This window comes from Astatotilapia calliptera, chromosome 23, assembly GCF_964374335.1.
Source record: "Astatotilapia calliptera chromosome 23, fAstCal68.1, whole genome shotgun sequence".
NCBI lineage: Eukaryota > Metazoa > Chordata > Actinopteri > Cichliformes > Cichlidae > Astatotilapia > Astatotilapia calliptera.
Genome location: NC_137443.1, coordinates 3,714,114 through 3,741,670, shown reverse-complemented (window position 1 = coordinate 3,741,670; position 27,557 = coordinate 3,714,114). Strand labels below are relative to the sequence as shown.

At 43.6% G+C, this 27,557-nt stretch overlaps 1 protein-coding gene across 6 annotated transcripts in view; it reads right to left on the bottom strand.

The window, feature by feature from the left end:
- Positions 1–27,216, bottom strand: part of tle2a (TLE family member 2, transcriptional corepressor a) — a 35,071-nt gene extending 7,855 nt beyond the window's left edge. The window contains exons 1-9 of one of the 6 annotated variants that reach the window (XM_026158523.2): positions 26,620–27,216; positions 16,794–16,957; positions 6,854–6,917; positions 4,401–4,445; positions 2,222–2,284; positions 1,835–1,939; positions 1,138–1,354; positions 771–787; positions 7–102 (exon numbers count right to left, since the gene is read on the bottom strand). In XM_026158523.2, the coding sequence (XP_026014308.2) occupies positions 7–102; positions 771–787; positions 1,138–1,354; positions 1,835–1,939; positions 2,222–2,284; positions 4,401–4,445; positions 6,854–6,917; positions 16,794–16,957; positions 26,620–26,643 (795 nt within the window). In that variant the 5' untranslated portion in view covers positions 26,644–27,216. The remainder of the gene's footprint in view (positions 1–6; positions 103–770; positions 788–1,137; positions 1,355–1,834; positions 1,940–2,221; positions 2,285–4,400; positions 4,446–6,853; positions 6,918–16,793; positions 16,958–26,619) is intronic. The other 5 variants (XM_026158524.2, XM_026158525.2, XM_026158526.2 and 2 more) reach the window with 5 other exon arrangements.
- Positions 27,217–27,557: the final 341 nt, after the last annotated feature.

Sequence of the window (27,557 nt, the reverse complement as noted above, 5' to 3'; positions counted from 1 at the left end):
CCTCACATAGTCTGTCATGAACTCCTTCTCATCAGCTTTCCTCTTCTTGCCGTTGCTGAGGTAGTCTGCTGGGCGACCCTTATCCCCATTGGACAGAGAGCTCTGCGGAGAGGAGGGAGAGAGGGCAGAGAGGATGGAATTGAGACAGAGAGGCAGGGAGCGAGGGGGAGGTGTGTGCGGGGAGGTGCAAAGAAGAGGAGGAGATGAAGGTAAGAAGGACAGAGCAGTGGAGAAATATTCGTGAGGGCGCGAAGGAAGAGGGTGATAATGAGGTGAGAGGGACTGCATAAATCATGTCAGGCTCATAAGCTGCAGAGATGAATGTGAAAGAATATCAGGCTGCATCGATTGGCCGGCTCAGTGAGGAGAAGAAAGAATCTTTCAAGTTTTCTTGAAGGCAGCAGAAAAGAGTGCCGAGTGGTCAAAGCATGATTTGGCACTGATACCATTTTTTTTTTTTAACCCAGCCAGATAAATATTTTATAGCGCTGGCATAAAAATTGTTATCATAGTGGTTCCTCTATAGCCGACAGTAACTCTGCGCTAAAAGCTACGTTACTGTTGTTAAATGAGAACGAGAAGAGCTGTAAAAACATGTCGCCTTTGTGCTCACATGCAAGAAGGAAATGTTTACTTATGCCGACATACTGGAAAATGTGTCTGCAGGCAAATAATGCGCAACAGTAAAAGAAATTGTAAATAAAGAAAAAAACATCCATTATAACATCAACAAATAATATATAAGCGACTGCGTAGTAAATTGTACTCACTGGTCCTGCTTCACGATCTGTTCATTCCATGCAGAAGCACATCCAGTCAGAGGACAGCAGGACGGACAGACACACACATAAAGATACACAAACGTCAGACTACATGCCATCACTATACATCACGCTGCAGCTGATGACTCAGTGGGAAAATATCCCTGAGGGGTGTTGCGATCAGCAGCGCTCCGGTGCCCTGCCAAAATTCCAAAGCAAAAGGCGATCATTGGAGCTCATAGAGCGCATTCTGATGTTTGCTCTGCTGCTAACCCAGCGAGGTGTAATCCAGCTCGTCTCTCGGGCACGAACTCATCTGGACTTTCACGTGTTTTCCTTTGAACAAATTGAAACAAGAAGTGCGCTGCCGCTGTACCTCGGTGATGCTCGGCAGCGGCGGCGGCGGCGGCGGCGGCTGCCTCGAGGTGAGCTCTCTCATCCTTGGCAGCGAGCTGGGCACCCAAAGCGCCAGACAAGGCCAGGAGGCCGGACCCACTGCTGAGGGCCAGGCTGGGGTGGGGCAGTCCTGATGGGTGTGGGCCCACTGGCAAACCCTGGGCGTGCTGGGAAAGGTGCTGAGCTTGAAGCTGCTGCTATAACGAGAAATACAAAGAAACAGAAAAAGAGGAGACAGAAATATCTGGGTGACTTACAAGCGCAAGCTTACTTCACAGGAATTGATCGAGAGGAAGAGAAGAGGAAGGAAAAGAAGGGAACTAATTGCTGCGATGTGCACGAGAGGAGGCATGTTAAGGTCGAGGGAGTGGCTCTTTAATATGGGAAGCTTTGCAGTCGAATTGAAAGGGATGGGAAGTCATTTTAAAGCAAGGCCAAATTTTCCATGAATTTAATTTGCATCTGAATTCCAAACAAACTACCTGGGACATCATTTAAATTTATGACTTTTGGGCCTTTTTTAGGTGGTTGTCAGACACCATAAATAGTCAAAAATAGTCTTTTTTTACAAAACAAAAATAAAAAATCAACATATTTTAGAGCTGGCCAATGAATATTCTTACTAAAAGGAAAAGAACAGAAAGAAAAATAAAAATTCTGGAGTATAAGGTACACACGCTATGAGGCAGAGGGGGGAGCCCACGTACCCCTATCGAAGCATTTAGCTCCCCCATGGTCACCTGTTTGGCGCGTTCCATGGCCTGGACCACCTGTTGTTGGTGCTGTGGAACAAATCAAGGTGTCAGTAAGGGCAGGTAGATGGACATTTAGTCTGTTTTTCCCCCAACAGTGAACTCATAACAAGTATAATTTATAGCATTTGTTGTTTGATTTTAGTGGCTGAAGAAAATGAATGTGCTCTGTCCATCTGCAGCTCTGTGTGTGACAGTGATGAATGTGTATGTATGTGCACACCTCCTGTGTGCGTCGATCTCACGCAGGAGAGAAAAGAAAGAGGACTGAATGTGACACATCGTGTGTGTGTGTGTGTGTGTGTGTCCCACCTCCTGTGACAGGAAGGGGATGAGCTGAGCACAGATCACGTTCAACCGCTTGGCAATCTCCGTCTAAAAGAGAAAAAAAGGTACGGTCACTTTGATGAATAAACACACACACAAACACTCGCACAGCCAAGATTCAGCATGAACACAAAGAACACGCACACCCTCGTGAAGGTTACACACACAGGCGCACGCACACAGTGTGGCTGTGGCCTGTTTCTCCCAGGGCCAGTGTGGTAAATATTTCAGCTGCTTACATCTGGTCCATGCAAATGGAAACTCTGCCAGAGAGTTTGGCTAAAATATTCATGGACAGCATCTGCTGTGGCCACAGCCAGCCCACACATCGTGTGTGTCTCTGTGGATACACGCCCAACTCACCATCTTGTGTGTGTGCATGTGTTCCTGGTGTGTCCTTGCATGTCTGTTTGTCTGTGTGTGTGTTTGCATTTTGCATGCTTGAGTGTGTGTGTGTGTGTTTCCTGCTGGGGGTCAGTGATTCTTGCTGTGGGTGTGTGTCTGTCTCGATCTGCTCTACTACACAGCCAACAGCAAACTCTTCCTCCACGCCCCCCCACCCCCACCCCCACTCACCGCCATTTCTCTTTCCCTTTTTCCTTCCATCCCACTCCATTTATCGCTCTTTCCATCCATCTATTCCTCGTTTCATTCCTCCCTCCCTAATATTAGCACAGTAATCAGTGTTACAAGCTCCGCCATGTAACGTCTAACGCACACACACGCGTGTGCACGCACGCACGCACGCAAAATCATGTTTAGCGGCAGGCCCAACAAGGCCGTTAGGGCCAGTAATGATATGCATGCAGAGATCATGACAACATCATTATGGCCACAGGCTGTTTATCTTGTTGACAGCTAGACCCTGTTCTGTGTGGATGTGTGCTCGCATGTGTGAGAATCCATGTGAGTGTGTTTGTGTGCATAGCCACACTCACCCCACCCCATTCTCTCTCTTAAGTGATTTATTGATGCTGGACTGAACTTCCACCCTTCCTTTTTCTTGCTCTTCCTCTCTCATGCTCTTTCTCTCATTCCTCTTGCTTGCCCACCTCTCTCCCTCCCTCTACTCTCCATTTGTCAGCCAGCCAGAGTGCCCCCCTCTACTCCTGCCCTTCTCCCCTCCATCCTCTGAATCCATCACCCCCCACCCCAAGGGAGACACAATGATTTCTTGTTAGAGAGCTCCAACTACTAAATGACATCTTCAGGAGGGAGAGAGAGAGAGAAGGAGCGAACACGAGCAATCGAGAGAAAGAGGATAAAGAGGGGAGGACAAAATGAGAGAGGGGAAATGAAAAGAGGAGGCAGAGGAAGGAGAGGAGGAGGAGGAGGAAAAGGGCAGATTGGGTTGAGGAAATGACAGCCAATGAACGAAGGATGTAGGAGGGAGAAGAGAAATAGAAAGAAGAACAGAAGGAAGGCGGAGGAGGAAAATCGAGATTGGGAAGTGGTGGTGGTGTCGTGTGCATGTGTGTGTGTATGTGAGGTGGGAGTGGGGTGGGGGACAGCAGCATGTCAAAAGCAAAGCGATTGAGATGGCGAAATGAACGAAGAGAAGGAAAGAGAGCAGACAGCAGGAAGGCAGTGACCTGATTTAAAGTGAAATTCAGCATGGACTGTATGTCTAGAAGGAGACAGAGGTGGAGACAGGGTGCACGGAAAATAGGGAGATAAAGAGAAAGAGAAATCAATCAAAAGGAAGAGCGACAGAGATGGTGAAGAAATGGAGATTAAGCGCGGGGAGCATTAAAAAGATACAGTAAGACATAAATTGAAGGGAAAAGATAAAAAAAAAAAGGAAGATGGGATGGAGAAGTAGGGCAACAGTGAGAGAATTGAAAGGACAGAGGGAGGGAATAACAGACGGGGATTTATGATGGGCAAGAGGGAAGGGCAGAGTATTCTCATCTGTCTGTGGTGGAGAAATGAATTCTGTTTGTGGATCCTATTAACACCTCCACAGCATAACACCGCTCTACAAGTCCGTCACAGAGAGGATTGACATAACAGCAGCAGAGACGGGAGATTTTCCTTAAAAAATAATTCTCACAGTTTTCGAGCTGATTGAGGGCAAAGGAAGGCAGAAGTGATAATACAAGAGAAAGATGCAAAGCTTCGAGGTGGGGGTGGGGGTGCAGAAAGAGAGAGAATCCTGACTCACCTGTTTGTGCATTTCAATGTTAAGGCCGTAGGACATTTCGTAATACTGAAACAAAGGAGAATATCGGTTAATAGACATGAACGTACATAGAGAATAAGAGACTGTGAAACACAGCGGTAACACAGGATGTACAATGAAATCATCTCCCATGGATACACTGTAGGAAACAAGTCATCCGCTGAAAGATAAAACACGGACATTAACATAAAATAAACCCAGTTTATATTTTTCAGCAACTCTCATTAAACCAATAAGGCTGTGATAAAACAGCCCAACAAATACACTGCTGCAAACTAGGCTGCTATGTCAAAAGTATTGAAAGTCTTGGCATTTTCACAGGATCAATAGACTTTAAGCCTAATTCAATAACATATAAAAAGTATATTTCTGTCTCACCTGAAAAACAAATATTCTCTAGACAAGGAGTGTATACCCAAGAAGAATACCTATTTTTATTTTCATACACAAAAGAATTGAGACAAATCAACTCTCCCGGACCACTCGCAACCTTTTCCTTTGCTCCCAGTTTCCCGACGTTAGGCCAAGCATGAGCACTCTGAAGTGCCCGCATGTCCCTAAAAGCTCATCGCTGCTAATTTCACCTTGAATCTGCTGAAAGTCAATGGCAATAAAATGACCCTGAGGCGTGTTTCGGAAGCCAGAAACCCAAAGCGGGGGAGGGAAATTGTCACCGGGCAGAGGAAGGTGGCAGACGATTGCAATAATCATGTCTAATATGAGCTATTTGACCCTGGCTTTTACCCGAAAGTACAAGGAGCTGCAAGGAATGCACGAGGTGTTGAATGCCAGAGAGAGAGAGAGAGAGACAGGTAAGGATCTCTCTCTTTCACTCAGTCCCCCCTCTTCTCTTTCAGAGATGGACCGAAAGGGAGAACATTTTAAAGTCAGATGCCTTGAAAAGTGGCAGGCTGACATTTGCTTTTCAGCGTGGCTGGTTGTGGAGAGATGAGATTGGCAGTTGGACAGCCAGAACAGGCTGGCAGGATGGGAGTGGAGATGGCAGGGGTCCTCTCTCTCCAGACATCTTTCCTGGCAGTTAGCGCACATGTGTGTGTTTGTGTGTGTGTCTGTGCAGGTGTATGTGTTTTTTAGCACAAGTCTCAAAGTGTGTAGGCGTGTGCATCTATGTGCTTTGTGTGCATGCTTTGCTGTGAGTGTGTGTTTTCAAGGCGCGTGTGCACGTTCCCCTGTGTGTGTGTGTGTGTGTGTGTGTGTGTGTGTGTGTGTGTGTGTGTGTGTGTGTGTTTGCCTGTAAGCCTCCATAAAAGACGCCTTTCCTGGCAGCTGGCAGCTCTGCTTGGCAATTGCTTTGCCAAGTTTCGTCTGTTGCTAAGCAACATCCAAACTCCCCCAAATCATCAGCCAGCAAAGAGACCTGGCCTGTGCTTGATGCCAGCTACCCCCTCCTCCCCATTGCTAAAACTTCAATCCCCCTCCCTGCTTCAAGCCCCCCGCTCTGTGCCAAGATTGCCACATAGCTCTTTTTTGGCACAGCGGGTTCTGGGCAGCCTACACTCTGTAAGCTGTGGTTGTTTATGGCTCTGATCACAGGTAAATCAAGGCTGGAGGTTTGCAGACTAAAAAAACAGCAAAAAAAGAGAAGAAGACAAAGAGTTTTGGCCTTCCCTTTATCTGGAAAAAGATCTGCTGATCATGTATCCTTCACAATCAGTCGTACCTCTAAGTAGCACGGAGGTAGAGGGACCACTTTTACGCTTTGTTACTCTTGTTGTCATGCCCAGATTTACAGATATTTTCTGCTATTCAAATCACAGCCTTGCATCAGCTTCTATAACTTTCTCTCATTTTTGTGATGAGATGCAAATGTTTCAGACTTGGTGGAATATCTGCAATGACTGGGCACATTACGCAGCAGCACCAGAACAGACAGACCAGAAGTGATCAATCAGAGCTGTGCTGGTGAGACGTCTAACGCTCTGAGTAACGCCAGTTTTGGCGATCATTTTCAGCTCCAATCAATGAACGAAAAAGATCCCAACAGAGTCGAAATAAACCACCTTAAATTCACATTCAAGACAATTTTAAGACATTCATCACTTCTGCCAATCTGTTTCCTCCTTCGAGGAATATAAAGTATTTCTAATAAAGAGTTTTCTTATTGGAGAAAATAAACCACATTTTTATTTTTCTCTAAACACAAACGTACCAGTACTTTCCCATCGAAAAAAAAAAACTGTTAAAATTTGGGTTTATTTTGTAGTTCGCTAATATGTGTTTGTGTGTGCATGTGTGGTCTTGTGTGTGGTTTTTGCTGGGTGTTGTTTGGCAGCTGTTAGCAGATGAAAGGGATTCAGGGGACTTGGCTCTGCACTTGTTGTGAGTAAATGTGGAAAGATGTGTGTGTGTGTGTGTGTGTGTGTGTGTGTGTGTGTGTGTGTGTGTGTGTGTGTGTGTGTGTGTGTGTGTCTCACCATAACATAGTGTCTCTGGATTTCAGTCTTCTCTGTAGCCAGTTTCTCACACTCCAGTTTCAAACTGCAACACAGAGAAGAATGGAAACAATATAGGCTGGCCATTTTGATTTGTATCACACGCCAAAATAAAAAATACACAGTGTAATTAGCAACATGACAACAAATTATTCCCTACTCATTCTCTTCCCCCTACCCCTCCTGTTTCCATCATTCACTGGGGAGGAGGGAGCAGGGTGACCGGGGTGCTGACAGCCCATTATCACCTCAGAGCAGAGCAGAAATAGACAAAGTCACGCTCGGGGCCTGAAATTCAGCCAAGACTGCAGGCAGGAAGGCACATCCGAGGTGTCTCTCCCTCGTTCTCTTTTTCAGTCTATCCATGTGTCATCCATTCATCCTCATTTTGTTGCTTTCCCATTTGCCAGCCAGCCTGTCTGTCTTTGGATCTGACCGTCCCCTGCTTCAATTTGAACTGCAAACTTTGCCAAGTTTGACTGAAGTTGAAGTTTCTGTTTCAAGTGGGTCAAGTGTGGCAGTTCTGTTTCACTTGTCTGTGCGTGTGTTCGGGACGTGACCTGTGTCTGTCTGTGAGCGTCTCGGGATGCTGCTTACTCCGAGGCCTGGCGTGGAGTCTAATGCAATCAAACACAAAAATGTATCTGAGGTGATAGCAGCCAAACACAGCTCCCATGTGTCCTATATTTCTGTCTGTCCTCTTCGTCTGCTCATCTCTCCTCACACCCAAACTGGTCCCCGATGTCTCCTAAATTTGGATGATGTCAGTTGCTAGACTTGCACACACACACACACACACACACACACACACACACACACACACACACACACACACACACACACACACACACACACCATTTCTAAATGCGCTCAGGTCCGAGCAAACAAACACCTTCCTTGTTACCTCTGCAGCGCTCTCTTCATCTCCCGCACACAGAAATACACTGACCTCAACCCCCCACCCCCAACACCCACACCCTCCCTCCAAACAGACCTAGTACATTTTGGGCCTGAGGCAGTTTACGCCAACTTGTTTGCGGGCAGCAGATAGATTGATTGGGGGGGGGTTGCGGTGAGGTGGGACATTAAAGGTGGGTGCTGCGGGAAAGAGTGTGCGGAGGTGGTGTTGGTGGTGATGGGGCGGTCGTTTGGCGGAGGAAAATTAGAATATGATTAATACCGCAACATTACCCCCAGCCGCAACAGGTAATAACAGCCCCATCCGCTCCCTTTCTCCAGTGCAGCGTGCACACACACACATAATTGACTCATTTATCATTGCCAGTCAGTTGAGGAGAAGAGGGACGAGGGAGGAGATGGAGAGAAGCAGGACGCAGAGTGAGAGAGGAAGGTGGTGGTGACTGAGGAGGAGGGAGGGTAGTGAGGATTAACCTCACCACCCCCACCCCGCCACCGCCACCCTATAGATTTTATTACACTGGAATTGCCTCTCGGCAGAAGTCACTCACAGCTGGGCTGGGAACTAATGCAACTCCGTATGTGTGTGTGTGTGTGTGTGTGTTTGCATGGCTTCCAGTGTGTTAATCATGAAAAACTGGGATTATGCTTACAGAATAGCTGTGAACACAAACACACAGAAACTGTCCACCGGCTCAGAGCTAATCAAGCGATTCTCTATATAAATAAATACAACACAATCATGAAACAACGGCCATAATGCAACACTTTCACCATTTTCCAAAAAAAAAAAAAAACACAATCACAATAAACTGAAAGGACAAAAAATAGGGAATGCCATGTGAAATGATTCATGAGTGGTCTGATTTGCATTTCCCCTGCGCAGTTACCCATTTCTCCTGAGTGTTTCTCCTGAAAAGTGCAAAACGAAAAAATAAATGATGATAAAATAATGATAATGATAATAAAAAAATGACTCACTTTTTAACCAATTATCATCAACACATTGTTATGTATTGTTTCCCACTTTCTTTTGCTTCGTTTAATAAAGCTGATAACGTCCATCAGAACGCGTGCCTCCTTACTTATTTTAGAGAATTCACAACCGACAACTAAAAGACAATCACTAAATCACCACATTCACTAAATCAGCAAATGAGCAACAGTTAGTCATCCTATGAACCACTAAAGTGCAAACACCTCCATACCCCCGATCTACAAAATAATAAAAGAAAAACAAACATCCATGTAGCCACAAAGTCTTGCAATGCTGCTGAGCAATTTATGGAGCGCTGTGCCAAAAACAAACGTATGCACATATACACGCCTACACCCAAACAGCGTGCAGATGGACAGCTCTTGTGCTTACAAGAAAGACCCCAAGGTCGTACTCAGAAAGCAATAACCATTCCCCAGAAAATGGACTTCAAGGATTGGAATTACTGCGCGAGTGTGTGTTGTCATGATGGGACTGTGGGAGCATAAAAGAGTTGGAGCGGGAGAAGAAAATGAGGGAGAGAGGGGAGGAGAGCGGTGAGCAGGAAGTAGGTATTTCATGTCGAAATGATTGCCTGTAATAATTAGTCTTTGGCTCAGCACCATTTACTGCGAGGGAGGGAGAGATGGTTTCCGAGGATGGAGAGAAAGCAAGATTGAGCGAGCGAACAAGAGAAAAAAGCAAGAAGAAAAAAGAAATGGCGTGTGTGTGTCTGTGCGCACACGTGTGTGCCTGTGTGGCATGGTGGGCTCGGTTCCTCCAATTTTTCACTGGCGGTGACAGGAGATAAGATGATCAGCCGAATGCGCTACAAATCTGCAGCCTGCCAGCCTTCAGACAGCTCTGTCAGTGCTGCCCTGCTACTGAGCACACACACACACACACAGACTCACACACAAATGCTCTTTACGCACGCACACAAGGAAACGCGCAAACTAACCACATAAAGCATGGGAGAAAATGGTGATGTGTGTGAGAACACACTAAACCAGCATATTAACCGAATACACTGCATGTGTCAGGCGCACGGAAACATAACGGACACGTGAGCACAGACTGTACATACACCCACACACGTGCACACGTAGCTGCTAAATAAACACAGCGAGGAACACACACACACTCTAATGAGAGCCTACAGACAGTAAAGCATCTAATTCTGCACTTGGAGAAGAAATGTGCCGACTGCTTTTTAAGTCGCCGTGTTTTAAAATTGGGCTTGTGGGTATTGTAAAAATGTCAACGCTTTCCTCCCTAGCATTTGTTTTTCTAAACAATACTTTTCCTTTTCCTTCATTGATTTTTTTATGCTAAAGGAACAAAGGTATTTTCATATTTTCCCTCAATAACACGCTTGTCCATTGCTCCTGCTTACTTGAGGATTTTTTTTTTCAGCTAAGGGGACAAGAGGAGCATTTTATTTTTCTTATGAGTGATCATATTTGCAGAAATGGGATCTCTGTAAGCTAGTTGATGAATGATGGTAAATGATGAAACAGTAATTGCCAAATTATTTGTTCTTTTCCTGTGATAACAGATATTTTTTTCTGCACACGTTGGGCAAGTGTCGCTAAAGACCATCAAAATATTGACAAAATATTAATTTCTTCCTTCCACAAGCCAGTTATAGGTGTGGTCGAAAAATCTTCTCCCCAGAGGTGAAGAGAGGAGCGTGTGAAATGAGGCAGGACTAGATTTACATTATAAAGCTTTTACCACATTATATATAACATTTAAATCTATTTACATTCAGAAAAGCGTAAACACAGAGGAGTTATTTAATTGTTATATTTCTTGAAAAACTGCAAACATTAGCTGGTGCCAGATTCACAGATGTTTAATTAATTTCGTAGTTAATATAAGCAAATATTTTAGGGATTTGGAAAAATAGATGACCCCCCCCCCCAAAACAAACAAAAAAAACTTGGGTTTTGAGCACTTTTGAATAAAGTGAATAAAGACCAGCTGAGAAGAAATGATGTGTGGACTGATCGTAACAAAAACGGTTTGTCAAATGGTGTCAAGTGCCAAAAGCTGGCAGAGAACTTTTGTCTTTAAATTTTTGTCTCAATTATTTCCTCTTGTAAATCACAGGATAAACACCGAGTTCAGAGTGATAGGAAACAAAGAAAGAACCATCAATTCAGACAAAGTGCTGCAGAAATACAGAATACTAACTAGTAATCCCAGCTTTAAACATACACGCATTATGCACACATGCGCGCGCACACACACACACACACACACACACACACACACACACACACACACACACACACACACACACACACACCGATGGGAGCGACTGCGCCAGTGTAGTGCCTTTACAGTGTCAGGACCATTTAGCCTGCCAGCCTGCAGGTATGTGACTGTTCACTTTACATCTCATTAACTATTGATCAACCTCCCCTCTCTGCTCTGCCACAAAAACCTCCGGCCTGCGTCCCAGTCTCTGTCTTCAAATACACACACTGTCTCTGAAACGCACAAACATACATACCAGGGACCCACCCAACTTGCCAGTGTACTCTTTCATCATCTCTCAAGGGCAAGTACAAGAGCAAACACACACACACACACACACACACACACACACAAGCCAGGAACTTGTCACACAATAAGAGGCCAACTGTTACCCTCTATGCCGCTAGGCTTACTGTAAAGGCTGGTCTTTTATAACTGTCTCCAACAAATGCACACAAACAACCACACACTGAATTAAAAAGGGAGAGGTTGCATCACACAAACCAACCCACAAAAAAAAAGAATCACATTAAGAAACCACAAACCCTCAGCCTGCTCTAAAGCAAATATAATTTTATCATTTGGTGAATGACAGTTAAACACAGGATACCCGTTTTATCCAATTATAACTGTAAACACGCACAAACACAACCTATCTATTTACATGCGCTGTAAAGACGTATTCAATTCAGGCCCACACGTGGTGGTGACAGCGTATGTAAGTCGACTTAGTACAGATGCAGCGATTCTGACATTATTGGCCGATACCAACATCTACGGCGTTTTTTGTTTTGTTATTTGTTCTGCCTTTTGTGCCAGTGAACCAAACAAAAACCAACAAATAAATAAATAAAAATTTTAAAATTATGGCTCATCTTTGAAAATCTACCAAGCCAAAAACCAATGCGGCACAAAAGTAAACACTGGCCACTGCCATTGCTAAATGCCATCGTATTTGCAGATTGACTGATGACAGCGAACGCATCACGCGTCACCGTATTTGTGCATCTCGACCTTCTAGTAAAGAGCCAACAGGCGTAGTTACATACTTGTGTTTAAGCACAAAGAGGTACAGCAAAAGCTTCTAAAGAAATTAAATACGCTTTATTCGGTGTTCATGCAGCACTGTGTAATATATTGCCTAACAGAGGTATGCAAATGACAGAGTTACTTAATTAGCGCTACTAATTTTTTTAAACTTATCATTTGTGCCTATTAACATAAATGAAACCGTGAAAAGATTTCAGTCTGAGCACTGTCTCAATATGGCTTATCTCTGTGTTATGAATTATTGTCCAAACCATTATTGTCCATAACCCAGAGATAATTTGTTGGATAGAGACGGTTTTTGAATTTTTACCTCTCTGCTCCACCTCAGTGGATTTTAAATCAAACAATCAATATGTGATTGAAGTGCAGATTTTCAGCTTTGGTTCAAGGGGTTAAGAAGAATCCTTTAAGATGCTCTGTTGCTGCTTGTTTGTGGGTTTCTCTGCATTCAGTTTTTTTATTTAATAAGTGAAAAGCTGCTCTGTGAGGTTGAGATCAGGCGACTGACTTTGCTATTTGATATTGAAGAATATTCCGTTTCTTTTCCTTGAGAAAGCCGTGGGTTGCTTTTTCGGGATGCTTTGGGTCATTATCCGTTTGCACTGTGAAGCGTTGTCTGATCGGTTTTTGCAGCATTTGGCTGAATCTGAGCAGAGAGTATATTCCTGTGCACTTCATCCTGCTACTTCTACCAGCAGTCACATCATCAATAAACACTAGTGACCCGTTTCCATGCCATAACGCTGCCTGTGCCATGTGTGATGTGTCCGATCATGAGATGTTTGTCTTCTTCTCCATATTTGTTAGTGTTCCCATCGCTCTAATTATGAAATAACAAGCAAACAAACCTCACATGGCTATGAAACTGCTTGTCAGTCAATTGTCCAATTGCTTTTGAGCCTGTGTATAAAAATGACCACAATTCTCCAACAGTTTACGCAAAATGATGTAAAACCCTCAAAATTAAAGCTGAAAGTCCGCACGTGTCTCGTGATCGGTCGGCTTTAAAACCCTGTGTGGTCGTGTACGGACGCAAAACTAGAAAACGGTATTTTTTGTATAAGGTTCAATAATCAGATGATCGGTTGATTGTGAAATTATTACACGCGCGCAGCACTGACTGTATGTGCGTCAGTGCCGCTATGTCGTATTTGGGCAGAGATGAGTGGAGGGGCTCTTTAGTGATGAGTGGCAGCATATTAGTGGTGAGTGGAGAGTCTATCTTACTCTGCAGACCACACACACACACAGAGTTACAATGCAAGCACGTCTGCAGTCACCGAGAACAACGTGTGTGTGCGTTTGTACAGAAAGAAAATTACTGTAATGAGAGCTCTGTGTCAGCAGCTCCTCCCGTCTCCCTTCAGCCTGCTGATTACAGCCTGTTTAGATAGTTAGCACACACACGTGCGTGCACATGTACACACACACACACACACACGAGCTGACCCAGCAATGACCCTCTAATTAATTAACTCTTCCCTTTCTTTAGGTTGCTTAGAAATCTTTCTCACTCGATCTTACCAACCACGTGCAGCACCTAAAAAAAAAAAAGGGACACATAAATTTAGAAACGCGCCCTTACCACCCACCCATCCATCTATCCGCCCGCCTGCACACACAATGCACAGTTTCAGCTCATCAGCCCAAATCCCTTCCCACCATCTCTTTCCTGCCATCTAATCCGGCATCTATCAGAATCTGGCCACTTTCCCTGTGGCCAAAATACACAACTAAGCCTAGCTATTTCCAGACAACATCTATTTGTGTGTGAAGATAATTGGGGAGGCCCGTACATGTGTCTAAGCGTGTTAAGCATATGCATCGGATTGGGAGTCTGTCTGAACGGGTCAGTGTGTTTGTGTCTGTCTCTGTGGGCGTTCAGGTCATGTTTTCCCTGCAGGGTGAATAGTGTACAAGTGGATCTGATTACATGAAGGTGTAGCCTGCAATCAGAAGTGGTTCTGTGGTGCAACCTGTCTGCTGCTGGACTAAACAAGGCCACTGCTAATCATACTGATTGCCACTGTATGCATGTGTGCTCCTTTCAAAAACTGCTGCCAAACTGTTGGGGGGAGGGGGTAACCGAACCAAACAGCTTCCAGGAGTTACTCAATTGTGAGAGGGGCAAGTGGCTTTATTGCGCCACTTGCAATGGTAAAGTATTACTTCTAATTTTACTGCACGACAGTGGTTTTATGACCTCACAGTGGCATATGGCTCAAGCGAGGCTGGCCTGCATATTTTGGTTACTTGGTGATTTTCGTGCACACTAACCCTACTTCCAACATAACTACACATTCAAGGTGGCAGGATTATTTTAAAGGTCTGTTGTACATGACTGCATTAGATTTAGCTTGGTGCACCTAATAACTGCCTACTGAGATTAGCCCGAGTTAACCTTTAGTGTAATAAATTCACAAAGCAGTACATTGTTTTGCTTTACATATGTTACAATGTAAAATTTGGTTAAACAAGTTAAACACCAATTAGATAATTGTGATCCTGGCTTGATTGACTCTTCATTGAATAATTCATTTAAAATAACTTTTTTTACTCCTAAAAGATAAGCAGTATAGTTGTTTTTGTTCCTTAAACACAACACGAGCAGCAGCTCAAGTTTATTGCTGTTTGTACGCCAATTATGAGCGAGCCAAACCAGTCAATCCAATTAACAGATTCATCCCCACCTGCCAGATTAAACATGCACCCGACAGATACGTGAGAAGATGTCTGATAACACAAGCTGTTCCACTTGCAGAAACTGTTGCTATTGTTCCAAGCCATGGTTACAGTATTAGTTTTCAGTTGTAGTCATATGCAGTGAATTAATCTGCTCTGATTCTTTGTGCTCTAAACATCCCGCAGGGCTGTTGGGAGAAACCTTGCAGGGTGGTTAAACAATCTTTCCTGGAAACCTGAACCCGTTAAAACAACACGCCGACTTATCGAAACTGGACGACGCAGATAGAATCCCAATCCCGCTCTCGGTCCTGTTCTTAATCACATCATTAATTTATTGTTGATCCTGCTCAGTAGTTCTCAGTACCAGCACTTGCAAGAGGGCGATGCTCCAGGTGTTTTGTAACATGAGGTGTTATGCTAAGCTCCCGCCAGAGGAGTTCATCACCATGAGATTCAGAGGTAACTCGTGTTCAGTGAATGACTGGATCTGTCGCAGGGACAATGCAAATAACGAGGGAGGGGGGCTTGTTGCTGACAGCGATGACAAGGAGATAAACTGCTTCATCCATGCAAACAAACACATCAAAAACATATCATACGGCTTAGACGTGGCCGGCATCATACCTCTAGCATTGCACTGAATAAGTGTGCATATGTGACAAGACTGGAAAACTGGAGTAAAGATATATGTTTTTACTGGTTTGAGGTTAAAACAAACAGCACATGCTGCCTTCTTCTCACTGCTTGCTTTACCATTTATACATCGTTTACTCCAGTCGGTATTCGTAAAAAAAGTCTCATGACTAAAAAAAAATGCTGCACAAACCAGAAGTTAGAGAAACCAAACAGGCATTGCTAAGCCTCTAACCGGCCATGCTAATTACAGATTTTACATTTATCTTCGTCAATGTGACTCTTATGCATCTCCATACAAACTTTATGCTCCGGTTCATAGTCAATAGAAAAAATTAGCATTATATGCGGAAGCAATCCACTGGAAAGTATGAAATTTGTGTGTTTTCTTTCTCTAGATTTATACTTTCGAGCTTGTGGTGAACAAAACGGACAGTGAAATAAGAACAGCAACACATGCAGGCAGTGGTGTGAACAGGGGTAACAGTAGCCGCAGGGGTTAGAGGGGCTGTGCACGGGGAGGGATGGGTGTACAAAAGAAGTTTGAAGTGGGACAGAAAGGGAGGGAGAGGAGATTCTGGCCAGCTATATCAAAGCAGGATGAGAGGAGAAGAGTTGGGAGGCGGGAATGACCCTGTGAAGGTGTGCCAAGAGAGCAGAGAGAGGGAGAGAGAAAAGAGGGAGAAGGCTGGGACTGCACAGCCAGCCCAAATCCCACATTCAAAGGCATTCTGGGCACATTCCTGCGCATCAAGCACACCATACAGTCAGGCAAAAAGAGTAGATGTCAAAACGTCACATAGCATTATCTTGCATTATTTCAGCCAGATCAAGTGTGTTTGCATGTGTATGGCATGGGCGAGAGAAACAATTCCAGTGTGTCGCCTGGGAATAAAGCTGAGCCTGCCTCAACTTCTGCCACGACACTTTACTGCACAGTCATGTGGCAGCGCTGAAGATGCTAATTCTACTATTTAGCCCTCTGCTTTTCCCACAGATAACAGCATGGATGCTGCTGTGATCCAGAGTTGTAGCTCCTCTAGTAAAATAAATCACCGCAGTCATTTAGTGACTGATAAGCTTTAAACTCATTGATTTAACACCAGGACAACACCTTCGTGTCACCAATACTTTTTTAGCAAATATTGGGGGGGTATATTTAAGTGTTCTTATGCAGGCTATATTTAAAGTGTTGTTTTCAGACTTTATGCAGCTATGATCAGTGTTAAAATCTCATGTAGCTGTTGTCCATTCCAATGTGAAGTTTACAGAGAAGTGATCATGGTGCGACTCAGACATGAAGCTTTCACATGATCATTTAATTTTCACCCTGAATGCCCAGGGCACTGGAAGCAAACAGACTGCAAACAGTACTGAAAACTGCTCCACACCCACCTGTGGTACTGGGTCTGAAGGAACTGAAACTCCTCCTTGATGCGGTCCAAAGTTTCTGGGTAGGTCAGTTTCAGTGACTGGGGCGTCCCCGAAGCTGCAGCCGCCGCTGCCGCTGCAGCTGCCACCACTGACGCAGAGGATCCTGGGGGTGCCTGTAGAGGTGCCTGAAAATACAAGAAATATTTATTAAAAAGATTGTTGGAATTAAATGTCAAAATCGCGTCATTCCCGGTGTCCTTGAGGAATTTGCTACAGTGAATGTTATCAAAGAAGCAATAATCGTGAGCACCGTATCTATTCTCACGTCTGTGAGGAGCTGCTGAATATAGAAATACTGTTATTGCCAGATGTGAGCGGGTCAGCAGAATAGGGCGGAGAGACACAAGAGCTTCTCAGCCAAATGAGCACACTTTGTTTAATTGCAAGTCTGGGTAGAAGAAAAAAGAAATAAAGGGCAAAATAGAGCAGCGGGGGTGCAGAACGGGGGAGGAAAAGGACCCCATCGTGGCCAAAGACCCCTTCCAACCCCTGTGTATAGCCTCTCCTCTCTGCGGGATCCAGAGCAATTAGGAGACTACAACCATAGGGGTAATGCTGCAGGACAGGCAGACAAAAGGGGGCTAAGAGCAGGCCTAGGAGGGTGGTCGGGGCTGTCAGTCCATTTGTCTGTCTGTTTGGCTCTCTCTCAAAATAACAGAGGGAAGAAAAGACAGCCGGTTCACAAGCTTCATGATTGTCATCTAAGATGTTCATTTTTAGCTTCTAGCACTTAAAAAATTATATCGAACTAAAGCATAAGTACTAAAACTTATATTTGGTAGGCCACAGATTTTACTCTACACAGCGCTGCTTAATCGATACATTTAAAATCTGAAACAGCTGACGATGTTTTGCCGTTTTTAAAATCAGGAATTGTACAAACAGACTTGGAACGTTGAATTTCTTGAGCGTTTTCATGATATAAATGCAGATTTCTTCTCTCTTGAAAAGAATAAACCAAAAGTTTTGGCAGTGTTACAATTCCACCCAGGGCAGATACGACTTGTCTACCAGTGCCACACACATTGTGTTTACCCTGCGGCATTATTTTCTCCTTTGAGGGTAGTAGAAGAGTGCAACTCATTTTTCTCTTATATGCATTCTTAACTGGTAGTCATGTAGCTTTGCTACGTTTTGTCTCGCTGCCTGGAGATTTGCTAGGAAGTACTCAAGTTCCCTGTGCAATGTGGAATATTTATGCTGAATGCAAAGGGAGAAAGCTGTGCTCACACCTGCATTCTGTCAAACCCAAGCATATAGCAGACTGTGTGTTTAAGTTAAACACGTGCAGGGTTAAACATTTTTGCTTGATTCCATTTTTAACGATATACATTTCCCATCCAGTTCTTCCGGAGACTACATTATATATGCTATCCTGTCTTCCAAGCCATCTGGCTAGAATTTCTCCATTTCTGAAAGTTTTGCATTTATATGAAACAACAAATAAAACCACACTGAAGGGATAAAGTGACAAGATAGACAAAAAAATAAAAAAAAACTAGATATCCTTCAGTTCCACTTATGCGATGTAGTTTAATTACACCATGCCAATTAGGACATCACAGCGTGTCCAAAAATAATAAGCTGCCCACCTTGTCATCAAATAACCTAAAAGGTTATTTCTCTAAGCGTGGATTGTGACAATTTTTAATTTGGTTTCAAAAAATAACCCCACAAATCCTGATGTTGTACAAATCAGCAGTGTCTGTGAGGCATTAATGATGTATAATTAAAGGCTTAATTACAACATCGCTCAGCTACAATGCAGCAAAACAGTGTGTAAAAGATGTTAAATAAAAACGTGCGTGTCCACATGTGTGCAGACGCATGAAAGAAAGATACACCAGGAGAGGTTTGCCAGCAGGTGAAACATTATCTGAGGAAAGGAAATTAAATACTGAGGAAAGACGGGGAGTGCAAGGACAGAGAATAGAGATGAAATTGGGAGGAGAATTTAAAGGGGGGAAAAGGTAAGACTGATGAAAAGTAAAAATGGACAGATAAGATGGATGAGACTATTTTTGGAGATACACAGAGAAGAGGTGAATGAGGAAGAATTTTCTAAAAGGAGATTTAAATGGAGAAGAGAAAGGGGGGAGAAATGGAACAAGAAAAAGGAGAAAAGAGAAGAAATGGAAGGAAAAGAAAAATGGCTGATAGAAGAAGGGCTGTGGCCTCATTGTTCCTCTTTCTTTCTAACAAGCTGCTCTCAATCTGTCGGCCAGATCCCCCTCCTAGAGCACAGAAAGCCACACAAACACGTGTGCGCGCACACTCCGTTTTTCCCTTACACACTCAAACCCAGTATTACAAACACTCACCCCCACAAAACACACACATTTTGTCAGTCACACACTCCCCACACACTTCTGATTAAACGCACACACTCCGCTCATTCTCACGCACGCACACAGACACACGCGCGCACACACGGAGAGCAATTACTCTTCAAAAAGAACACCAAGGCCATGGCCATTTTATAGGACAGTGGAAGGTGTAAGAAAGAGGGGACTTTTTATCGCTCTCCTTCCTCCTCTACTTCTCTTCAACATATTCTGGACGTTAGAAAAAAATATCCCCCATTTTATCTCATATTCATGTCTTCAAAGGACAGGTGAGAGAAGAGACTGTGCCTTCTTCAAAAAGAGAGGATTTTATCCCCTCCGAAAATAAGGAATCTACCATTCCCCTCTTATGTAAAATGTCAGTCTGTTGGGTTTTTTGTTGTTTTTTTACACTGATGCACATACAGATGTTGCCTGTGAAACACTAAAGCATCCATCCTATCACAGCATAGCGTCTTAACTCCTCTCCCACGAACCAGCGCTCTTAGTCTGTCCAAACCCCTGATCTGGCAAACAGCTGAGCAGGCTTAAAAGTGAGAGGTCAGACCATTAAGCTGACCTGGTAACCTCTGGGAATAGATCTAGGCGGGGAGCCTCACCTGATAATCCCACGGTCAGTTATTCCCTCCCTCCTCTGCCGTGTCCCAGGCTCGAAGGCAAACAAGAGACATGCCGTCTGCCCTTGAACAAAGCTTACATAGGCTGAAAATCACTGTTACACAATTACAGGCTCGACCTTTTTGTGTATGATACAATTATGAAGTCAGGTTCTGTAATACTGGGCAGGGATTGCGGGAAGTTGGGTGGCAAGGAACACGGAAGGAAAGCTTATCTGTTATGATGAGAGATCATCTGATTACTCAACTGTTCAGTTAAATCATTATGAAACTGCTCATTCTTGTGTAGAGAGAAAAGTTAAAGTTAGAGGTCCAGGACCCTAACTTGCGACCCCATCAGATTAAATGTATATGCGAACACACACAGACATATTCGCCACTAATCTTTGTCAGTACTGAAAAGCCTAGTTCAGTTTCACAGATTTAAACAAGATCTTTCCTGGAGGAGAGCACAGCCATCCATAAAGACAGATATTATTTAACATCAAACACTGCATCCAAAAATCAAACACAGCAGCGTGGCCGTGACAATCCAACAATGCACCCGACAGTGCAAAGACAAGCAAAATTATAAATGTATGAATAAAGGAGAAACTAAGCACCCATTAAAAATCTGATGTAAAGGGACCATTGCCAGTGTGGTGTTTTCTGAATTATATCATTCCTGTTTTTATTTGAGTTACCTCAAATTACACCACGAGCAGCAAACCGCCATGACCTCACATCCTTGCTCGAACCCCCACGCTCTCAAACAAACATGTGCAATCAGACTCACAGATGAGACAACACACCCACACATGACCATTATAAACATTAAATTTTCCACAAGTATTTACAAGCACATATGCACTTCATTGCATTCACACATGACTGCAGCTCCAACGTCAGTATCAGCGGAAACCTGCAAGATGTGTCTTCGTCCTCGCTACTCACGCTGACCTACAGTGATACAAAATTCGCAAATGGAGCGGAAATGGGGCCGTCGCTGTCATGAGGTAGTTGTGTCCACTCTGAAGAATGCTTTTCAGTGTCTTCTTTATAAGGATGCAGGTAATTAGGGAAGGAAGAGATTTCCAGTGGACAAAAACAATAACTTTTTTTTAAACTGTAGTCTTCACCACTAAAAAATGTGTTTTTCCATATGCACAATCCAAGAAAGAAAAAATAAAAGATTTGACTTCCACACTGCAAATCCTGAATAGTGCCTTTGCAAAAGAATGCAACCAACGCCAATATTTACACTGCAGCAAAACATGTTCAACTTAAAAATAAGCCTGCTCACAGTAAAACAAGATTAAGAGTCTCAAATAACACTAGCAGTTAGGTGAGACATTCTCCGCACGACAGCGTCAGCAGTTAGTGGATATATTTACCATGTCCACATTCATTGTGTGTTAGCGTGATTACATTTTCCAATCAAAAGTTCAACTCTGATTGCAAAAGAAATGATGCTGTAGATGTAAACAAAACAGAAAGAATGGATTTGTAAATCAATAACACAGCATTTTCTTTAAAATGTCACCATTTTATCATAATTGAATATTATGTGCTGATTTGAAAATTTAATGCCAGCAACACGCATCAAAAAAGTTTAAAACGTGGCAAGTTTGTGCAAGGTGGTGCGTGGCCTAGTTTTTTTAAAAAGCTTTTGTCATATTTTTCGTTTCATAATGTGCCAAATTTCTGTGGGTGGCAGATCTGGGCTGCAGGTAAACCAATTTAGCACTCTGACTCATACGAGCCACGGTGTTGTAATAGAAGCAAAACGTGATCTGGCATCATCTTGGCGAAATAGAAAAGACTGTTCCTTCTTGGGGTTTTTTGTTGTCTTTTACCCAAACCTGTGGGTGCAGCTCCAAATTATGTTTTCAGGAGTGTCCCTGAGACCATGTGCGGGCTTCCATTACAGAATCATGCTTTAATGCAGTGCCATCTGAAGGCCAATAAAAATCACAGAAATTCAGTCTTAGTTTTCAGTCTTCAGCCTTGCATACAGAGATTATTCCAGATACGGTTCCAGATTTAAATCCAAATTCTTTGAAACTTTATGCTGAGCAGCTTAACAGAATCACCTTCCTAATAAAGCCATAATCTTAAACTCAGAAAGACGCTATATTTCATAGAAAATCCCATTTTGAACATTCAATCTGTATTTCGTTACATAGTATCCAGGCTCTTCTGGGTAGTGGGTTGGAAACGAACTATAGCTGAGACGTACTGAAACATCATAAGTAAGAAAGAGAGCATATGGCAATATTCTGACTTAATGCCACTAGAAAAAAGAGTCAGGAGGTCAGGAAAATGATTGAAATCCTTCGTGAGGGGAACAGCAATGTAACAATGTAGTCAATGAATTTGTTTCCACAAATAAAATATATATACAGGAACATAATAACACCAGTGAAAGTCAGCAGGATTCACTGCTGGGGAGGCATAAATGTCAACAAAATTTCATTTTCATCCAGCCAGGACATAATGAGACATTTCAGGCTGGACCGACACCAAGTGGCGGACCAACCGACTCATCCCTCGAGTCACTCTACTTGCATGACTGAAAAAAAAAAAACCCTTGCCAAATATATGTTTAATTGTTTCATCGAATGTCAATTCCTCCGTCTGTCTCCTACAACTGGGAAAATAATTTACTGCTGCCTCCCCTCATATAGCTCATTAGTCAGGCTACTAATTACACCGCTTACCCACAGAGTCGATCAGAGTAAACACCCACCGAGCTCTCTCCTGTTGTGTCTCATCTGAATACCACCAAGGACGCAATGACAATAGGTCTAACCCCGAACAGCATGTCCGAATGCGTATCTGTGTGTCGCCACCCCCACACCTACTCATCTCTGAGGGCCACGAAACGTGTCGATATCCTGTCCTCTCAAAAAAGCTTTTGAAATTAAAGCCTCTCATATGAAATTATTCAGGCATGACTGTCAACATTTGACAGTCATTTGCATTGTTAAAACAGTGTGCAGTGTGGAAGAGAAGTTGCCCCCACACCTCTGGCCCCCCGCCACCTTCCATCGAGTAGGTCTCGGTGCTGGAGAAACCTGCTGGTAATCTCTCAATGACTTCTCTTCTTACAGGGGAGGGGTTGCCAGGCACCTGTTTCATTAGTGCCACACATCTTTCTTTCTCAGTTTTCTTCTCTCCCACCACCACCAGCACCCCCCCACAACCACCTCCTCATTCCCGTCTCCTTCCTCCCGCAAGCCTCGTTATTCAAATTTCCCTGCTGTCAGCCCACATTAGCAAAGCGCCACAGTTTGCCTGTCAGCTGGCTTAATTGCTGGAGGTGCCTTCTTTTATTAGGTAACCCCCTCAGCTCGTTTGTTCCTTCCGCCGAGACACATCGCCACAACAGCTTGTATAAACCTGAAATCCCTTCAGCCTCTTTTCCTTCATTTTCCTCTACCTTTTCTTTCTCTCTCTAATCACTGGCTGAGCAAAGCAGGCGAGCTGCAGATCGATAGCCACGCTCTCACTATAGGACAACACTGGTGATAAAGAGCTAAAAGCATGCTAGGACTACGGAAGTGGGTCTTGCTTTATGCTAGCTCTGAGGGAGGAGAGCCGATGACTCGTCTCTCTGACCTTTTCTTTTCTTTTTCTTTTTTGCATTTTACTCTCACTCTAGATAAAATTAATTCAGTAAGAAATACTCCTTGCTTGGTGTTAGTGGATAATAAGGAGATATACAAGGTGAAAATGCATGCCTCCTTTTGGTCTCAAAAGCAAAACAGTAATTCGAAAATGATGTAGACCTTATGATTGAAGCAACAACAGCAGCAACGGTGAAAATCTAGAGATGAAAAAGCCAGAATTTAAAAACACATGGCGCACCTCCTACCAGACAAGCTGGGGCATAAGCCCTAAAATATTTCTGCTGATTTCTGGCCTCACACTGGATTTGAACCCTAGGCTTCCATCAGGCACATCTTAGCCTTTTTCATTATGTTTGTCTGTTATGCTACTCTAGACTAACTACCAGACCTAAAAAAAACAAAAACAAATGTCCTTAGCAGCTCAAGCTTTACTTAACAAACTGTGAAAAGAGAGACCAAAGGAGATCCAGAACTCTAATTCCTGTTGTCCCTGCTCTTAAAGGTGCTGGGGTGAATTGGCATCAGTGAGGTAATGAGTTAGGCCGAAAAAGAAATGCTTTATATTAATCAGCAATAATGTCACCTTCACAGAAGTCTACGATATTTCCATCTAGGATGTTGTGTTAGATTTGCTAACTGATGTCTGTAATTTCTGGAGAGACCTCAGGTGAGTTTTCTATCAGTGCATCTAACATTAGCCACTACTAAATGGATAATAGACAGTTTTAATCAGACATAATGACTTAAACTAATAGAAACCAACCCCTTCCCCTTAGACCAGGACATTGCTTAGGATAAAATGGCAGGTAGGTAATTATGTTATTGCCCCTAAACTCTGACAATAAAAGAATCAGTAAAACAGATGGTCAAGGAATACCTGACATCTAACTAGCCATCCAATAATCATCACATTTATCTTACATGTCATTAATGTATATTAAATGGTTAGGGTCAGTGTAGGAGGTTTCCTATTTAAATATATTTTAATATTATGTTTCTGATGTTTTTCTTCTTTGTGTTTGTGCGTGTTTGTGCCACTGTGGCTGATCTGAATGAACACTAATGGCCTAAGACAGCCAGACATGCCTGCCATGATCTATGCACTTCTTTCCTATTCTGTTTTTGGCATCGCTTGGACCCTAAAATAATCTGAAAACAGACACTGAATTCTTCCATGCGGTTTTAATGCTATTTTGGCATAGGGATCTAATTTGTGCACATAATTTTACTTTGATTAGCTGGTGAAAAGTTCAGCCCTGGCATGCAGAGCGTTCATTTTCCAAGATGTGCAAGATGTGTGATTGAAAAGTTAATTTCTGATTTGCCTCTTGCACTTTACAACAGTATGTGCGTATATTTTTTTTGAAGGTAAGAGTCATTTCTAGTAGAATATTTGAAGCTCGTGATTACCAAGCACCTCCTGTATTTGAAAGAAGGAAATCGGGAAAGAAGATCTGTTGTAAGAAGCTCTCACGATTCAGGTTATTTTACCTGCTGACTGCCAGATACAACCGCAAAGTCTCTTTCTTAGAATGTGAAAATACATGCAGTATTTTACAGTTACCATTTGGCAACTATACATGTCAGAATACGTGACTGCGTGTTTGTATATTATATGGGTCACTTCCTTCAGAGCACACCAATATCCAGTGATGACAGGTTACTGCCAGCCTAGCATTTCCGAGATTAAACAGTTTGCTGGGTTGAGTGGCCCTTCACTCCGAGGTGCAAACAAGAGCCGCTGATGGCCGTAGACTTCCTTATGACGGCTGCCTCACATGGTACCGTTAAGCTCTGTGGAGAGTTCAAATCAAAAGGGACCGCTGTCCTAAACATCCCACCCAGACCCGCCACAGTCTGCTACTCTCACCCTGGGACGCCTGCCCATACATTAAGATGTGGTTTCTTAGCTCTCACAGGAACACAGTGAGGAGAGGCTGGATGAGAGGGATTGGGTTTACAGTGCAAACCACAGACCCACAGTCTGCCTCCTGCCCTGCCTTCCTGCACTCAGCTATACTACAAGCACAGCTGCTGCTAGTGTGTAATCTTTCTGCATGTGCTGTATGTTTGGGACGGGGGCTCCAATAATGCAGTCTTTCCTACAAGGAAGTATAGGTTGAAATGCTGAAATAGACACAATGGCAAACCCACAAAAATCCAAACGATGTCTTTCTAGTCTCCACCTGCTTGACTGGATTTGTGAAACGTTAATTACAATGGCGTACACACACATTCCCATGAACTTTTCAATACGAGGGACGTGAATGTCAAAACACTGTCAGGGGTGGGGTGCAGGGTGGCATGACTGAGGGATGTAGAGGAGGGTTAGGCAAATGAGCAGGTCTTAATTGATACTTCACACAGCTGGAGGACCAGTGTTTATGTATTTCAGCCTGCTCAAAAGCTCTCCACATAAACTCCACTAAAGCAAATTAAACCCATGCAGCACAGATTTCCTGTCCTAACCTTGCAGAAATCTATCTCAAAACACAAACACCTTGTCATTTTCTCTTTTCGTTTATTTTATTTTTCTTTGAGCCCACGTGCTGTTACTGAGATCGTTTGGCACTAGCAGTTATCTTCTTGAAAAGGGTTTATAGTTTCCAGCATCACATCGGTAAATCAGGGCGATGAATCACTTGATATGATGGGAGGGGAAAAAAGCAAAAGCCGAATTTGTAAAAACAATGAGTGGCACTTGAGAAGGGCAGGCCATTAAGGGAAGGTGACATGCCAAGCTGACTCACTTCCCCCCCTCATGGTTCACGAGGAAAGCAGAAACAAACACACACACTTCATCATCTGGGTCAAGTCCACAATAGTGTGGAGATGGGAGGCTCTGCGTTTCTGGTGGTGGCCACCAAGGACACGAGATTTACACACAAAGGCAGTGGGTAAAGTTGGACGTTGTGTGAGTGGGGCTTTGCCTTACTGACAACAATCTTCCTGACCTTCATAAGACAAAGCCTACACCCAGCGTTAGCAACGAAGGCAAATAATATATGTTCTAGAGAAGAGCCTGAGGAGAATCACACTTTCCATACAAGAGAGTCCCCGGAAATACACACTGAGGACAAAAGACAAGCAATTTTGACTCGCACTTTCTCGTTGAGGTTCAAAAAATGTTTCAATCACACTGAATTTAACTGCTACTCAGTCTGATACAATAATCTCAATAAGCGCGTGGTTACATAGTAGCTAGCTTACTTACCGGTGGTCGGTTCTGGGGAAACATTGTAGCCGCCGACTTGTGAGTCTTTGCGTTTATTTATTTTTTTGTCCTTTTTCCCCCTTTTCGGTGCCCAAAGCTTCGTCGAAAAATACGAGCAGTCGATGTACTATTGTTGGTCTCACAGAGGCATTTGGCCGGATTTCAAAGATAATAGCGAAGCTAGCCTCGACTCGCTCATTCCTCGCTTCAAGACTCCTTTGTTCTGGGTTATATCTCCAACCCCACACCGCACCGCGCTCGACGAGTAGTAAGGACGGGGAGAGGAGGAGAGGGAGAAACACCCGGTCCAAGGAAGCTCTCCTCCAAGTCCTCAACTTCACGCTTCCAGCAATTACACTGAGGCAAATTGTTTCCCTCCTCTTCGATAAATATATATATAAATATATATATTCGCCGTCTGTAGCGTAAAACGCCAGAGAAGGAAGGGGGGAAATGTGGTTCGCTTGTGGCTTCGGAGACGGACACACCACCAGCACACTGAATGCAGCCGCAGCCTCTTTTGTCTCGCTCGTTGGCCTGCACTCTTTTCACACAACACTCCCAGTCCCTCACTTCTCTCACTCCCCCTTGCTCTGATCCTCAATGGGACATTACATACGAGTAGCTTTCTTTGAGGAAGGGGGGGCTGGGGGAGAACCTTAAGACACGGTTTGCTTCACAATTATCAGCCTTAAGATTTTCTATTGTTCTTTTAACAGAATGAAATATTGCACATATAGTCTATGCAGGATATAAATAGAGGGCAAATCAGAGCATTTACACAATGCTGTTCTTCAAACAGCCTGATGATATTTGCCAAGAAACCTTAGCATGTGTCTTGTTAGGGATGCACTGTAACCAGCTTTACTCGCATCCAGCGTCGGAAATAAAGACGTATCCGCACAACTGGGAATTTTTTAATTTTATAAAAAAGTCCA